The following is a 17,071-nucleotide window of genomic DNA, read 5'->3' on the forward strand; positions in this document are numbered from 1 at the left end:
GTGTGTGTGTGGCCAGCTCAGCCCACCAGGGGGCGGGGCTGGCTGGCATGTGGTGCTGGGGGATTGAACCGCGGTCCCTGATGCTTTGCCAAGCTTGTTCCAAGTAGGTGCTTTAGACCACTGAGCCATCTCTCCAGCCCAGTACTTTTTTTTTTTAATGTATTTAGTACAGGGTCTACAGGGTCTCACTACATAGATTGGATTTGAAGTGATCCTCCTGTTTACAGCCTCCCAAGCCCCAGCCACTGTGCTCTGCCTAAGCAGGCACTTTAGTCAGCTGTGCTGTCTGGCCAGCCCTTTAGTAGGTACTTTAAATACCATTTGTTTATATACTTCTGGTATCAGACTGGTAAGTCACAGGTCTGTGAGCTTGGCTGCACTTTGTGCTGCACTTTGTAGTAGCTGGAATATGGCTCCCAGAACCAGCAGGACCCTCTCTGTTGAGACTGCTGAGGTTGGGACAGGAAGGAATGTGAGATAACAGCAGGGTCAAGGCCTGGCCAGGACCAGGACTCTTGGGCCTTGTGTCTTCTGACTGGCCTGACAAAGATCATTCCCTGGAGAGCCCATAACACCTGAAGAACCCTTTGTATTTTGGAGGCTTTTTTTTTATACAGCTCAGTCTCATAGTGATCCTCCTGTCTCAGCCTCCCCAGTGCTGGGATTATAGACATGAGCCACCATACCCGGTTTCAGTACCAGGAATTGAACTCATGTTCTTGCACTTGCCAGGCAGGTGCTCAGACTGCTAAGCTATCTCCCCAGCCCCTGAAGATTTGTAGGCTGTGTTTCTACCTCACCTGTGCATTGATAAAGGGAACTGTGGTGCTCTCCCTCCACTCCTGGGCCCTCACTGCACACACACACTGCCAGTTTTGCAGAGGGAAAATAGAGTAACAGCTTGGCCAAACTGGGGCTGTGTCAGCACAGCCTTTTACTCAAGCGTGATGGATGAGCTGGCTCCCCATAGACCATCCTGCTCGTGCCTTTGAGCTGAGTAAGCTTTTTTGTTTCTTAACTGGATTGTATAGCATAAGCACACTGTCATCCCCCATCCACAGAGGAGCCCATATTGCTAACCAGAACCTGGCAGGCCAGTCATTTTGGCAGATGACTGCAAGATAAAGGTACAGTAAAAGGTCTGAACCACAGCCCACAAAAATGGCACAGATTAGGTAAGACAGCACCATAGCCCTGAAACAAACAAGTGTCCTAAAGTAGTATCATGTAATTGCCAGAGCGTAAATTGCCAACCTAAAATAGCCGCCTCCCGTGACCTGTTCTGAATATGCTCTCCAGGTTTCCCCTTTTTATCTCAGAAACATCAAGTTCTGGAACCTGCAGCTCACCATGCAGCTCACTTTGGACATGTTTTCTGTTGCCTCCTGGAAATGGTTTCATTTGGCATTAGAATTGGAGTAATCTAGCCAGGTGTGGTGGCACACATACTCAGGAAGCTGAGGCAGGAGGGTTGCTATGAGTTCCAGGCAAACTGGGCTAGCTAATGAGTTCAAGGCCAGCCTGAGCTAGAGCCTGAACCTGTCTCAGAAGAAAAGGAGCAGCTAATAGTTTTATGCTCTGACAAGTCTCTTGTCTGCTGACTGCTGTTGTGGTTATGAGAAACCAAGAGATTCAAACAGCTCTTTTTAAGACCTGAATTGGATACTTCTTTGACTCGTTTGGCTAAGGAAATCATTGAATGGAGCTTAGCTCCATAATTCCTTCAGAGGCAAACTCTAGGTTATTTCTTCTGAGACTGTAGTCAGGTTGATTCTGAGAAAGCCTGCTTTCCTCGGCAATAAGCAGTACTCTGTTAACTGAGTAGCAGGAGTCTTTTATTAGCTCCCTGAGGGAAAGGAAAAAGCAGAAGTTAATATTTAGTGCAGTGTGCTACTAGGTGTGCTGAGTGGGAAGTGGATGGAGAATATGAGAAACAGCTTGGTCTCTGCCCCTCAGAAGACTCCAGGTAGAGAAAGACACAAAGTGATAGATAAGCAAGGAGAACACCAATGGTAGAGGACACACTCGGGCTGTTTCCCTGTGAGGTAGAGAATCAGCAGAGCTGCCGTTCTTCTGTTTTACTGTTCTTGTATTGAGCCCATGGAAAATTGGGCTGCTTTATAAGGGATACAGTGTACGTAAGCTGGGCATTTAAAGGCATTTTGTAGAGGAAAGCACGTGTGCTTGGAAGTCAACCTGTCTTTGAATGTTAGTCTCCTCTATTTGCCTACAAGCCCCTTGGATCCTTTTCAAGCAACTTGCTCCCTCAAAATGGAGCCATATGATAATCAGAGCTAGTGAGGAACACAGTGGCATTGAGTGAATGGTGTTCTCCTTCACTGCTAACTAGAAATGTTTTTTTCTAGATTGAATGACAAAGTGAAGAAGAAAGCTATAACATCATTTGAAAGGGACTCCTTGTTCAGCAACTTGACTGGGCAACTTGATTACCAGGATTTTGAAAAGTCTGACATGGTGATTGAAGCTGTGTTTGAGGACCTTAGTATTAAGCATAAAGTGCTGAAGGAAGTAGAAGCGGTAAGGAGCCCATTGTGCTTAAACCCTAATGTTCTGAGTGGAGGACACTAAGGTGGAGTTCTTTTGAAGGACCAAGAAAATCATGATTCCTTGCATAGGATTGTTTATTTCCAAAAACAGGCGTTTATTAATGTGTTGTGTTGCTGGGGGTCAAACCCAAGGCCTCAAGCATGTTGTCCAAGCACTCAACCACTGAGCTACATATACTCTGTATGTTTCAAAAGTTAAATGTAAACCCTAAAGAAAGAAAATTAGGTGGCTTATTAACCTAAACCCAGGGTTCATTAGCCTTATTTATAAGTGTAATCTCATGGAATACAGCCAGATGGCTTAAGACTTTTTTGATCAGCCAAAAGTTGTGACCAAACTTCCTCAGGTCTAAGCAGCAAAGGACATGAGGGGAAGATGGCTTCTCCAGACAGGATTCAGGTGCTTGTTCATGGAAATGCACTCTAGCCCTGGTCCCAAATGCTCTCCATAGCCAGTTCCTGAGGTAGGATGACATGAACAAATCAAGTATTGTAAGGGGGTAGTATAAAGAGCAAGCCAAGGGAAGGAGCATGACAGTCATCTAAGCATGGAGCAGGATCACAGCTAAACGGGCCCCGTTGGCGACACAGAACGTGGTTAGGAAATGGTCCTGGTGGAGTGCTGCTGACCTGGTGGAACCCTGGTGTCTGCAGCAGCTGTGCGAAGCCGGCAGTACTCAGAAGATGCCCTTCCATGTGGGCAGAGTTCCTGCCCCCCACAAAACTAAAGCTATAGGCGTTAGAAAGTACAGTCATGCAACACATGTTCCAAAAATCAAAGCGTAATGCTAGACTAAGGAGAGAAAATTCAGAAGAGCTAGGTACCTTTGTGTCTCATCTGTGTCAGAGGGTCTTTCAATGTGTAGACTCAGATGATGTCCCCAGGTCTTGGAGGACACTGCTAGGTCAGGGGCAGGAACATGCTCCCCACAACCAAGGTGAAGCTAAGAAAGAGCTCTTACCAACTAGGACAAGGTGTTTGCTCTTGGAAAATCGGGATTTGGTTGCCTTGGTTTTTTTGGTCTTTTTTTATTTTACTGTATTTTTTTTATTGAATTATTTTTTTAGGAGAGGGGATTTTTGTGTATTTTTCTGCCCAGAACCAAACCCAGGGCCTCCAGCTTGCTAGGCAAGCATCCTACCACTGAGCCAAATACCCATCCCCAAAATGTAGATTTGGGATTGTCACAATGGATACTTTTGGCAGTTGGGAAGCCAGCGGTCCAGCAAAAGAGAAAGAGGGATTGAGTCAAATCAAGACAACTACAGACTATAAACAAGTCAAGATAGAAGTTAGAGGAGAACGTAAAGGTTAAGGGAGTGACAAGGTGGGACAGAAAACCTTGAAGGTAGAGAGGAGGAAAGGATAATGACTTGTAGGAGTGCACATAGTACATAGAGGGAAAGGAGCTGGGGAAAGTAACAGGTAGATAGGAGGTAGGCGGTGTTCCAGACTTTCACTTGAGTCAGATGCAAACAAGGACAAGAGTCAGTACCCATCCTGGGTCTTGAGACTTGATTCAAAGCCATCTTTTCAGTGTGTACCCACTGCTGAGGAAGCCTTCAGGTCAGGGTTAAGTGACTTTAAAAAGGGCCATATGTATCGAACTTCCCATTGCAGGACAAACTGAGACCCACAGCTTAAAGGAGGAGGGTTTGTTTTGGCTCACAGTTTCAATGGTTTCCATCCATGGCCAGCTCCTCCCAAAGCAGAAAGGACATGGCAGAAAGGCCTGGCTGACATAAGCTTCTCACATCATGGCAGCCAGGAAGCACAGAGAGGAATCAGAACCAGCATCAAGAATACAGCCCTTAATGAATAGAATGATTTTTTCTAATGGTGTTTGTAAGTAGGATCACAAGTCTGCATCTTGTACAGCAATTAACCACTAAGAAGAATGTATGCAGTGTATTATTTGTTGAAACTGTACTTTCGATTTGATTTGAAACTGTCTCATTGCTATATGTTTATCAATAAAACTTTGAAAAGAAAAAAAAAAAAAAAAAAGAATACAGCCTTCCAGGTCAAGCCCATGTGACCCACTTCTGACCAGGCCTTTTATCTACTGCACATTTACCTACTGAATTCCTCAAAGAGTGAACCCACTGATGAGTATGGTGTCCTCATGATCTAGTCACTTTCTAAACATTGGAGATTTTGCAAGGGCATTTAGGATCTAAGCTATAGAAGAGGAAGAGAAGTAAAAAGGACTGAGATGTGATGTGTGTATGTTCCCATATCCTATGGTGAATACACTACATTCACTGTGGATCACTAACATACACTATTTAAAAAATTGTTTTAAAGACCTAACAGTAAGATCATAGCTAGAGGAAGGCTGAATGGGAAAAAGAACACAGGCCCACATCCTCTAACTCAAAGCCCCCAGGTGACCAGTAAATGTCCGGGTGAGTAGGCAGCTATGGGTGAGAGGCTGGGCTGGACCCAGGTGTCACTCCCTGGCTTTGCTGAGGACCCTGCCATCTGCCAGCCCTATGTGACATATTCTTAAATGCTTCTGCCTTGCAGGTGATTCCGGATCACTGTATCTTTGCCAGTAACACATCTGCTCTCCCAATCAAGGAAATTGCTGCTGTCAGCAAAAGACCTGAGAAGGTAAACTGAGCGAAGGAAAAAAACCTGAAATATTTTACTGCGGTGGGCTGAGTAAGGCTTACAATATGAGTAGAAGAACCATTGTGCGTTGTGAAGTGGGTGGGGTGATTCCCAGACACAGGTGTGCAAGGCCATGAGGACAGGTTTGGTTACAACTCCAGGTGGGAGAAGAGAGGGTCGGGGTGAGCGGGGCTGTGCCTGCCTGTGAGGCTTCTTAGGCCAGGATCTAGGGACTGGCACAGAAGCACTTTCAGTGAGTATCTGGGATGAGGCTAAGAGTTCTCTTCGCTCAACCATACTAATTAAAGAGAGGTTCAGTTATTCAAAGAAAAGTAAAACAATTCAGATCTCTGGAGATTACTTGTTGCCTCAGCTAACAGAAACCAGCCAGAGACAGGTAAGCAATACAAAAGGCCTTTAACACATTTGCGTGTCTTGCTACCAGGCGGCTCTGAACCCCTGGTGGTATACATATGACTGTCCCATCCAGTGCTACAATGGGACAGCCATGCACATACCCTCAGGGGTTCAAGCCACAGGGAACACATTAGGCAGCTGAAACTACCTGCAACTGCATGAAAAAAAAAAAGCCCTTCGGGCTGGGGAGATGGCTCAGTGGAATAAGCGCTTCCATGGCAAGCGCAAGGGCCTGAGTTCAATCCCCGGTTCCGCCAAAAAAAAAAAAAAAAAAAGCCCTTCTTCAGCTACTCAGAGCTTTGCCATACAGGACCGTCCAGCAGGACTGGGAATGCAGGCTGTGATGCAGCAGGATGGCAGGAAGAAGCTCAGAGGCAGAAGTGGCAGCTGCTGCTTCCTCAGAAGTTGGCTTCTGAGGAAAGACCAAAAATGATAAGCTGTTCACAGACTTTGCAGGTGGATAATCTGGTCACAGCACCTCCACAGCATTTAAAATCGATATAGAGAAAAACCCAGGCACAGGTGGTGCACGCCCCTAATCCCATCATGCACTCGGGGGGCTGAAGCAGGAGGATCATGAGTGAGAGGAGGATCATGAGTGAGGGCACCCTGGACTACACAGTGAATATGTGGGAATGTGCCACATATGTTTTGTCTCAAAAACATAAAAATCAGTACAGGAGAGTCTACGACTTCATTTAATCTAACTCCTCCCTGTGGAATGGAGCAAACCACATGCTTTGCAGTGCAAGTCTCCAGATAAGTGTGACAGCATTGTTTTATGGTTTTTGTTTTGGTTTTTTGTGGTACTCTCTACCACTGAGCCACATCTCCAGCCTCGGAGATAACTTTTGTCACCTGCTTGCCTTATGTCGTTCATATACTAGTATGGCCACCGGTGCACAGGTAGGGGACCATCTCAGCCCTCATGCCTCATAGTTCCTGGAACACAGGACCTTCAGTGATATAACTGGGAAAGTCTAGCATATAACTACTATACAGCAGTCCAGAATGAATGGTCGCCATTGGCACAAGTTTCTCAGTGCTGTAAACACTTTGCCTGGGGTAGTGATTATTGGGGTATATAAACATTGTCAAAACTATTAACCAAAACACTTAAAGATCTATGCCTTTTATTCAGTATAAATTGTCAGCAAAGGCTGTCTTTCTGCCCAGAGTGACCAAGAGTCAGGTCCTAAATAACTTAGACATAAGTAGAACAGTTCAGGGGTTAGAAGCAGATTTATCAGAGGCTGATAAACTTTTGTATATTACACAGTGATAAACGGTCTGAGGTCCATAGGTCTAACATTCCGATGCTAACATACACAATGTCAGTACTGATAGTCGGAACACTGCTTGATAGAATTGTTGGTTTAATGAAATCTTGAGTGCATTTGAGTATTGAGAAGTGTTATTTAAGCCCGTGTCCTGGAGACCTATCTGTGCAAAGGCATAAACATCTCTGAGGGTCACATATATTAACTAACTTACGGTTTTTGCCCAAAAAAGTGGACCCTCTCGCCTAAACCACTGGCCTCAGTACTATGAGTGGAACCTTCCTTCATTCTTCCCCAGTAAATATAGCGAGGCCTTTGGCCATGGCTTTGGCAGTGACTGTTCTGTAGGGTCAGGATCCTTAGAAGCAGAGGGGAGAGGAAGATGCAGTAAGCTTGCCCTGCGCGTGCTGAACTTGCCAGCAGAGGCCCACGAAGCCAAACCAAGCTCAGCAGTGTGACTGTGCCACAGCCACCTCTCTTCCCCATGGTTTTCCATGCAGAAAAGAGAGGTGTCTGCCTCCCCTGCCTCCCCTCTCAGTATTCCTAAGTGTCTTGGCTTTTGGCTCCTTCACCAGGTGATCGGCATGCACTACTTCTCTCCTGTGGACAAAATGCAGCTGCTAGAGATCATCACAACCGAGAAAACGAGCCAGGACACAACCGCCTCCGTTGTAACAGTTGGTCTCAAGCAGGGCAAGGTCCTCATTGTGGTTAAGGTAAGGAGCTGTGAATAGTGGCACATTCCCAAAAGTTCTAGAAAGGCTCGTCGTACCTCTCAGCTTATTTATTTCTGTTGTGGGGCAAGTGTCCCAGCTTCTGATATACTGTCCCTTGGTGGTCTCCACAAGGGACAGGTGGAAGTGAGACTCTTGTAGCCATGCAAGATCCTATTGGAGTCCAGGAAATGGCCCTGCCTGACTACCCAACCCTGCTTCACTGTGGTTTAATAAAGGATTCTGATGGAGATTTTTAAATTTTGCTTTGTTTTGCTTTTTGTTTGGGGTTTTTGCTTTTTGAGACAGCCTTGCTTTATTTTCCAAGCTGGACTTGAATTCATAGTGTAACCCCAGGCTGGCCTCAAACTCACAACAATCCTGCCTCAACTTCCCAAGTGCTAGGATACATAACACCCAGCTTCTGATTGAATTTTTTTTTCCCCACTACTAGGGAGCAAACCCTGGACATTGTCCTTGCCAAACAGGCACTTACGCCACTGAGCTATCTCCCTGGCCCTTGATTGAGATTTTAAATCACCTCAAATTTGAAATGATGAGCTGGGCATAGTGGCTTTTAATCCAAGCACTCTGGAAAGCTGAGGCAGGAGTATCACAAGTTTGAGCCCAGCCTGGGCAATGTGAAACGCTGTCTCAATCGAAAAAAATTAAGCTGAGGAGATGGCTTAGTCAGAAAGCCCTGGGTTCAGTCTCCACTACCACCAAAAAAACCAAAAATAAATTGAAATGATGTCTGGGAAGGGGATTTCAGACTCAGGTCATGTTAGCCAAAAGTAGCAGTGAGCTCATCTCTCTTGGCAGGATGGACCAGGCTTCTACACCACCAGATGTCTTGCACCCATGATGTCTGAAGTCATACGGATCCTGCAGGTGCGGAGTGCTCTACAGAGGGCCTCATACCTCTCCCCCTCCAGTCCATCATCCAAACTGAAGATGTCCACGTGAGAGTCAGGCCCCCTCCGCGACTCTGCCTCTTCCCAGCAGGGCCTTTGGTGTGCTCCTCTTCCGCACAGAGTGGGGAGTGACAGGGTTGAGGCTGCACTAAATGGGCTCCTTCACTTCCCCTTCTTGCTTGGTCATGGCCCTCCAGGCACACTTGTGCCTGCTGCTTCTGCCTTCCCTCTGGGCAGAGACCTCAGGACAGCTGCTTGGTCAGACACCTACAGCCCGCCCAGGGCTGGCCAGGTCATTCCTTGCAGAAAAGGAGGGGCATCCTTTCAGCTGCACTAACTTGTTAACTCAAGACTTGGGGAACCTGGAGTGCTGTAGCCCAGTTCCCTGGCAATAGTGACGTCTCTCCCTCCAGTCATGGTGCTGTCTGCCCTTTTGGCCACAGTATCTCCTTAGTACTGATTCAGTTTTGGTTTTTATGTATTTAGTACAGGGTCTCACTATACAGCTCTGACTTGTGCTCGTCCTGTTTTCAGCCTCCCCAGCACTGGGATTATAGGCGTGTGTCACACTACCTGGACTCAGTGGCTGCCTCAGCACACCCTGGGGGTGGGGCCAGCACAGCATGTGGTGCCAGAGATTGAACCCTGGTCCCTGCATTTGCCTAAGCAGGTGCTTAGTCTACTGAACTATCTCACCAGCTCTTAGTACGAGATTCAAAGTTGTACACGTGAAGGAAGTGGGTAATTTGTTCATCTCTCAATTTCTTTAAGGTGTTAGAGAATTTCCACTTGTGCTTCCCTGAGTGAAACAGTGTCCATCTCAAGCCTGGCCTGGTAGCACCAGGAAGAGAAGTGGGTTTTGTACAAGGCAGTGTCTGGGGCTAGGACAGGGAGCCTTTCAGGGAGGGAATTGAGGTGGCCTTGTCCTGAGGCCCCTGCTTCACTTCCTGTCCAGGAAGGAGTTGACCCTAAGAAGTTGGATTCCCTGACCACAGGCTTTGGCTTTCCTGTGGGTGCTGCCACCCTGGCAGATGAAGTTGGAGTGGATGTAGCGCAGCACGTGGCAGAAGATCTAGGCAAAGCCTTTGGGGAGCGGTTTGGAGGTGGAAATGTTGAACTGCTGAAACAGATGGTGGCCAGGGGCTTCCTAGGTGAGTAGCCAAGAGGAAACCTGACCAGCACAATTAGGAAGTTCTGAACTGCTTCCTATACCCATAAAGCAGCAAAGGCCCAGAACTGACTGTAGGGCATTTCAAAAATTATTTTATGAGAAACTCCTGTCACATTAGGCCTATAGGTTACAGGCAAAAGGCAGAGATCTGGGCTTTTGGGTCTCTGCCACTACCGGGCCCAAGTTATGTCAGAGGGACAGACAACCTGCCCACAGCCTCTTCTACATCTGTGGAAGTAGCAGCAAAGTCGCGGCTTGGCATGGGCCTCCTGGCCCTGGTGTTGACCATCTGGAGACAAACTCACCTAAGTGGACTTTCTATCCAAATACACAGATTTCTGAGCTCCAGAAAGCACACTCTGTTTGTGTGTGTGTGTGTGTGTGTGTGTGTGTGTGTGTGTGTGTGTGTGGTGTTTGAGACAGTGTTGCTAAACTTCTCAGGCTGGGCTCAGATTTACAATCCTCTTGCCTCAGCCTCGCCCCAGAGGGCTGGGAGTACAGAGTACACCACCATGCCCGGCTTCTGCCAGGTCTTCTGATGAGGACTAAATTGCCAGATTTGGCTAAGACCCCTGACTCAGGAATGCAGAGAAGAAACTAGAGCCTCACAGGAGGCCAGCCGAGATGAGGCTTCTTGGCCAAGAATAAAGAGCAATAGTAACACTGCTGCCTCCTCTTTTAGGTCGTAAGTCTGGGAAGGGCTTTTATATCTACCAGGAGGGCTCAAAGAATAAGAATCTGAACTCTGACATGGATAGTATTTTTGCAAGTCTGAAGCTGCCTGCTAAGCCTGAGGTGTAAGTCAATTTGAATGGTAAATGGCATGGAAATGGGTGTTGCTCTGGAAGCCCAAAGCCCCCTCACCCCTCTTCATTCCCTTCATGGTCACCCAAACAGAATGCCCTGAAGCTGGCACAGGGCTTTACAGGGACAAAGCCCTTGCTTATGCCCTCAGCCTCAAAGGCACCAAGGTGAGAGGAGGCCAAGCCTGGAGTTGGCCATGCTGCTCCAGCCACCCCTGGCACGGCCCTGGAGAGCAGCTAGAACACTGTCCAAGCCCCCTTTATCTTCCTAGCTGTTTTCTTTTTTGAGCACCTGACCAATGTTGGTGCCAGAAAATACTGATTATCCCCTGTGCGAGACCCTATTACAGGTAGAGTTTCCTGTCGGGTCAGGATGGCCTTTTCCACAAGAACAGTGGGCGTGGCCTTCACTGGTCAAGCAGCTCCCAACATCCACCTGTGCTTCACCCCTGCACTCATCCTGCCTGCCTCCCCATGTTCTGGCTAAATTGCCCTTCCCATCTGCAGCTCCTCTGATGAAGACATCCAGTACCGCGTGGTGACAAGATTTGTCAACGAGGCAGTTATGTGCCTGCAGGAAGGCATCTTGGCCACACCTGAGGAGGGAGATATCGGAGCAGTCTTTGGGCTCGGCTTCCCTCCATGTCTTGGAGGTGGGTCTACAGGTTGAGGTACTGGTGCTCTGACCAAGCGCTCTTCCTGTCTCCTTTAACAAAGTACTATTTTTCCATTCAGGCCCCTTCCGCTTTGTGGATTTATACGGTGCCCAGAAGGTAGTGGACCGGCTCCGAAAGTATGAGGCTGTCTATGGAAAACAGTTCACCCCATGCCAACTGCTCCTGGACCATGCTAATAGCCCCAGCAAGAAGTTCTACCAGTGACCAGACCACACCCTGCCCCATCAGCACTAACCCAGTGGCCCCCAGCACTGGTTGATTCTCCAGCACTGTGTCAAGTATCAGGAAGCAGGAAACCAAGTCTGGCCTTGGCTTGCTCCTCAGTTAAAGTGCCTTCAGCTCGACCACTTCTTCCTGGTGAAGTGTGACTGAATTAGGGTTTGTACTTCACGTTGGAAATTGAACCACTGTGCTCTTTTTGTAAGCCCTGAGGCCCAGAGCAGCAGCTAAGAGCCATCTGGAGCCGCATCTGTGTCTGCTGGGGGCCAGTGGTAGCAAGGGCATTTCTGCACCCAGCCAACGCAGGATAACAATAAAACACAGACTCAACCTCTGCTTGCTTATTCCTTTTTCTTCTGTCCTTTCCCTTCTGGCTTAAACTCCTTCAGGAAGCAAACTGAAATAAAGGTCTGTGCCTACAAGGAGGAATGCGTTGGGAGAGTCCTAGGCGGCAGCCGAGGAACTGGTGCCAGAAAGCAGGGCCTCAGCTGCCCGTGGCTGCTTGCACCTGACGCCTAAATGCTGCTCATGGCACATCAACTCGGTTACCAAGAAGAGGAGAAACCTATGAGGTGTGTGCCTGGATGCCATAGGTACTACCTTCCCCACTGGGATTTCCTCAGTCTGTGCTTGCACCCATTTGTGTTCTTGGGGTGCCTAACGCATGACACTAAGGACCTGCACACATCTTGGCTGCTCCTGAGCATGGAGGCACAGGTTGCCTGCACGGTGGTGAGGGGCATGGTGAGGCCAGCACGAGAAGGCCCAGTCTGCCCAGCCCTGTGCCTGCCCTGGCCCTGGCCCTGGCCCTGGCCCCTGTTGTGCGGTTCTCACACTTGTGCTCGGGCAGAAGCAGTGCCCATGAGGTAAATAGCACTGGCTCCTAACGGCCTGGCAGAAGGATCTACTCTGAGTCACTGAGTGTGTGTGGAATTCTAATTGAAGTCCCACCTCCCTCTGTGTTCTAAACCCATTACTGAGGGCTACCGCCTCTATCCGCTTGCGAGCATTTCTCTAGATCAGCTCACACAGGCTGGCAGGCAGAGTAGCTCGAATCACTAAACACTAGCAGCTGCTTGCAAGGAGCAGACCCCAACATGGAATGAACTGAGGTTCTATAAGACAGGCAGAGAAGTCACTCCCTGCACCAAAACCATGAACAGGTTTGTATGGAGGAAGGGGGATCGCCTGAGTGTCAGGCAGGATGGTAAACTAGGTGTCAGCTGATGCCTGACCTGCCATCTGGGTCTTTTCATTCAGCAACACCTGATAGGTGTGAATTATGCCAGGACACAAGTAGGAATTGTGGAGGGCTTGTGGGGGGGCTTATAGAAGAGGGTAGGACTGCCCTTGGGGACATGAGGCTGTGCCACAAGTACACACCTTTCCAAAGCCTCCTGCCCAGAGGTATGCATACTGTCCACTGATCCTCTCAAGCTTCCAAAAGCAACCAACCCTCAGAATGCCACTTGCACTATCTTCGGTGGTCTAGCATTTATTTCACTAGTCCTTGAGGATTCCATCAGCCATCCATGAGAACACCAAATATCTCGGGATCACAGTTTTTGTGCTCTGCTCTGACTTCCCTCCATCAGAGCTGGGTCAGGGAAAAGGGCAGGGCACCAGCATGGCTTAGCTACTTGTAAGAAAAAACAGGAAATAAATATCTAGGCAGACCAGGTAAGGCAAAAGAGAGGGCTGCCCCCTCTGGGCCCTGACACCAATGGGTGTGAGGAGCAGTGTGGCTCTAGTTGGGGGCTTTGACCCCAGTGACCAGACTGCTGCATGCCAGCCAGGTCACGATGCTCAAGTTTGATGTGCAGTACCTGGCATGGTGGCCCACATCTGTAGTCCCAGCTCCTTATCAGTATGAGGCAGGAGGATCATAAGTGTGAAGCAGGCTGGACAATTTAACAAGACTGTCAAAGTAGAGCTGGGCAGGGATGTAGTTCAGTGGTACAGCATTTGTTTGGCATGCATGAGGCCCTTGGTTCAATCCCCAGTATCACCACAAAAAAAAGGTTGAAAGGCACAAAGATCTCAAGCCTGTCAACAGCACAGCACTGAGCTCTAGAAGTGAAAGGCCATGTCTCCCAAGCCACGGGCTGCCTGCCATCTGTTCCCAATTGTGCCCTGTGCCACTGACAGGAAACCAGGGAAGGACACCAAGTGCTCAGAGCCATATGCTAGGGGCAAGAGATGATAAGAAGAGGGGCAATCAACTCCTACTTGTTTCAGGGATCAAGGAGCAACTGTCCTAAGTCCAGCTGTTGTCCTGTACAGTCAAGAAACTGAGTCCCACCTGACAGTAAAGCCAACCAAGAGCTAGGGCCCTAGAGGTGGCCATTGGAACTTCTGCCTCCCTAGCTAGAGAAGTTGGCAGCAAAGTGGGGCTCTTCCTAAGTCATTGCCCATGAAAGTGCCCAGAGGTACAGCCTCTGAGGTGCTGAGCACAGGTCAGCACTTGACTCACCTATGGTCAGGGCCAGGCACCTACACCATGGAGAGCAGAGGGAAGGAGAGGCACCCCAGAAACAAGAAGTTGCACCCTTGGCCAGGTGGGGCAGCATAAGACAAAGCCCACAGAGCACAAAGGAGAGTGGGCACTTGGGAATCTGTGCTTGAACTATGGTCTATTTTCTTCCAGTGTCTCTTACCTGAACCTACAGGGTTAACTGCTGAGAAAGGATTGCAGCAGGACAGGAAAGGTGAAGGCCACTGTCTCTTACTCTTACACACACACACACACACACACACACTCCAAATCACAGCAAAAGCCTCACCAGGCCAAGTTCACAATGGTGCCTCTACCTCCCCACATACTCTACACAAAGACGGAATGTCCCCTGCAGCATCCCATGTGTCTCCCCTCAATCACTGAGTGGCTGCAGACTGGGTCCTAGCAGAGATTTTCCCTGCAGGCAGGACCCACCCATCCAGGAGTGTAGTTCCCACAGACCCTTGGCTGCTCCAGAGCCCTGTGCCAGCGCTCAGCAGTGCAGCCCCGAGCTGGCAGCTCAGATCTTGGGCCGCCAGCCCTTGATGAACTGCATGATCTTCTTGACCTGCAGCTTGGTGAGGTGGAAGTCGTCTGCCAGGATGTCCTCACTGAGCTGCACAAAGATGCTCCCATCAATGCGCTCTCGGGCAAAGAAGCTCACCACGTCCTCCGAGAGCCCAATGAAGCGCAAGCTTCGGGAAACTTCCTCCAGGGACAGTGCGGACAGGTCTGCGGGGGGCTGCCAGGAGGGTGAGTCCCTGGGACTGGCAAGAGGCCCATCCAGGCGCCCTTGACTGAGAAAGAGCCGGGTTCCTCCTGCCTCAGACCCCTGCAAAGCAGCTGGTGACTGTGGAGTGGGCACCTGCCTTGGCACCAAACCTTCAGGCTCAAAAGCCTTGGGGGGACCAAGTGGCGAAAGGCGGGGTCCAGGCCCAGGTACCCCCACAGCTCTGGGCTCCTGGCAGCGCAGCAGCCCAGGCTCTGGAGAGCTGCTCTGGCCCAGCTCGAAAGGATCCAAGGGCTCCAGGGCTGGTTCCTGCCACTCAGAAGACGCAGGGGAGGCAGGTGAAACAGTGGAATAGGCCCGACCTGGCGAGGCTGGTCCAGGGGAATGTGCAGGGCTGGAGGTAGCCAGGGAGCCCGAGGTGGCTGTGGGCCCAGAGGAAGCTGGAGGGCCTGAGGGATAGGCAGGCCCAGAGAAAGGGTTGAGAGCCCCCAGGGGGACAAATCTTTTCTGGGGTTGAGAGGACTTAAACAGAGGAGGGCAGCCATGGTAGGTCTTGACCACGGTGTCACCCCCCAAAAGGGAGGTGGTTCGACTGCTCAGGGGCTCTGTGAGGGCCCGTAAGGCCTGGCTGGGCTGTGTGGTTGTTGAGGGTAAGGGTCCTGGGGGTAGGCGGCTAGAAGACTCGCCCACCTTGCAGTCTCCCCAAGTACAAGGGTAACAATAGAGGGAATAGGCATCAGGTGATGGGGAGCCACTGCCACTTCGGGAACCCGCCCTGTTGGCAGAGACAAACACAAACAGGACACATAAGCAGGGTAAGAGGGTACATCCATGGGGTCACATACCCAAGGTGGCAAGCACACCATGACTTTGCCAGGTCAGAAGCCACCACTCTGATCATGGCAACACACCAGCCCCCAAAGCCTGGGACCTTCTAAGAATGCCCTGGTCCTTCTTCTAGCACCTCCCAACCCAGGTCAGAAAACCCAGCTGGAAGGGATAAACTGAATTACATACAAATGGAAAACAGCAAGGAGCACTCTCTCCTGCAGCAGTGAAGCCCAGACAGAAGGACTGGGTGTCAGGCTCCCACCCTATCCCCATCACTCAGGGAGGAAACACTAAGGCAGGAAGACACAGAACAGCAGCAGGCCCCAGGCCCTTCCTCAGCTACTGCCTGTGGCACAGGGGCCCTGCACACTGAGAAGCCCCCAGTGCACCCGAGAGGGAGGGAGGGAGGGACTCACCCATCCTGAAGGCCAGAGGAGTAGTATGAGAGGCTAGAGCTGGGCGAATGGACAGGTTGCAGCTTGGGGAAGCGGGGTGGAACAGGGGGGCTGCCTGTCAGCCGGCCACTGCCACCTCGGGGAGGCACAGGAGGTGCATTGAGCAGGCGGCACTCCTCCTTCACCTGCAGGAAGAGGACCATGACTCTGAGGCTCCCAGCTAGGGGCCTTCCTTACCCACACTCACAGCTAGACGGGGGGCATCTGGGCTGGACACTTAGACCCCTACTACCAAGAATCTGTCCTGCCCTGCCTCCCACTGCCCTCCCCCTCCACTCTATTACATCTACCCCCAGTCTGCTCCTAACAGTCTATTTCCCTACAATTCAGAAATAGAAACATGAAAAACTAGATGAGCCCACATCTTTCCTTCCTTGAGAAAAAGGAGAGTAAAGACAAGAAAAGAGTGGGGACAAAGAGAAGGAAAACGACTTGTCATCTGGATCCCTTATAGGTCAAAGACCCCAAAATGGTCTCTGGGTGGTGCTGACAAGTTATGAGCAGGGGAAATGCTCTGGGAACCTGTGCTCGAGAGACTTAGAGAAACTCTCCCCACAGTCAGGGCCTCTCGGTCCTCAGCAGCCCCTCCCTGCAGCCTGCAAACTGGGCCGGCTGCGAGTCAGGTTTCCCCAACTTACTCTACCACGGAGCCTTCTCTTCATTGCGCAAGGTGAAGGACTCCCTTCTGTGGAATCTCCTGGGTAACACTGTTTCTAGGCTCGCCCCAAACTCTCGGAGGCTGAGGACCAGTTGGCATCTTTGTCCCCATAAAACTCCAAACCACTGCCCCTGGTATCTCACTACAAATGCCCCTGACTCTTTGGCTTTTTCTTTTCTTCTTCCCCACTCCTTTGCCACACTCTCACCCAAAAACTGGGGCTCATTGGTCCCCTGAAAAGTAGGACAGCCCCCTCAGGGCACCGACGGCACCCGGAGCGTTCGCGCTCGCTCACTCACCGCCTCGGACTTGGGAGGCACAGGAGGTGGCGGCGCCTCGGGCTCACTGCGCGGCGGCGGGGCGGCCCCGAAGGAGATGAGGTCAGGGCCTGGGGGCGGCCGGGCGAGGCTCTCAGGCGCCTGGTGCGCCCAGAGCTCCTCGTAGGGGATCTCGGGTGCGCCCGCCCAGTCGGGGCTCACGTACTCCTGGTCGCCGTCCCCGGGGGGCGCGGGCGGGGCCGGG

General features: G+C 50.4%; 2 protein-coding genes across 2 annotated transcripts in view; one reads left to right on the forward strand and one right to left on the reverse strand.

The window, feature by feature from the left end:
* Window positions 1–11,712, forward strand: part of Hadha (hydroxyacyl-CoA dehydrogenase trifunctional multienzyme complex subunit alpha) — a 48,888-nt gene extending 37,176 nt beyond the window's left edge. Inside the window, exons 14-21 of the mRNA XM_004627437.2 lie at window positions 2,367–2,538; window positions 5,098–5,184; window positions 7,457–7,597; window positions 8,417–8,485; window positions 9,464–9,659; window positions 10,362–10,476; window positions 10,990–11,135; window positions 11,218–11,712. Of these exons, the coding sequence (XP_004627494.1) occupies window positions 2,367–2,538; window positions 5,098–5,184; window positions 7,457–7,597; window positions 8,417–8,485; window positions 9,464–9,659; window positions 10,362–10,476; window positions 10,990–11,135; window positions 11,218–11,363 (1,072 nt within the window). The 3' untranslated portion in view covers window positions 11,364–11,712. The remainder of the gene's footprint in view (window positions 1–2,366; window positions 2,539–5,097; window positions 5,185–7,456; window positions 7,598–8,416; window positions 8,486–9,463; window positions 9,660–10,361; window positions 10,477–10,989; window positions 11,136–11,217) is intronic.
* A 2,683-nt stretch (window positions 11,713–14,395) lies between these two features.
* Window positions 14,396–17,071, reverse strand: part of Garem2 (GRB2 associated regulator of MAPK1 subtype 2) — a 12,442-nt gene continuing 9,766 nt past the window's right edge. Inside the window, exons 4-6 of the mRNA XM_023711118.1 lie at window positions 16,849–17,071; window positions 15,853–16,016; window positions 14,396–15,380 (exon numbers count right to left, since the gene is read on the reverse strand). The exon at window positions 16,849–17,071 is cut by the window's right edge and continues 821 nt beyond it. Of these exons, the coding sequence (XP_023566886.1) occupies window positions 14,396–15,380; window positions 15,853–16,016; window positions 16,849–17,071 (1,372 nt within the window). The remainder of the gene's footprint in view (window positions 15,381–15,852; window positions 16,017–16,848) is intronic.

This window comes from Octodon degus, unplaced genomic scaffold (assembly GCF_000260255.1).
Source record: "Octodon degus isolate 3935 unplaced genomic scaffold, OctDeg1.0 scaffold00019, whole genome shotgun sequence".
NCBI lineage: Eukaryota > Metazoa > Chordata > Mammalia > Rodentia > Octodontidae > Octodon > Octodon degus.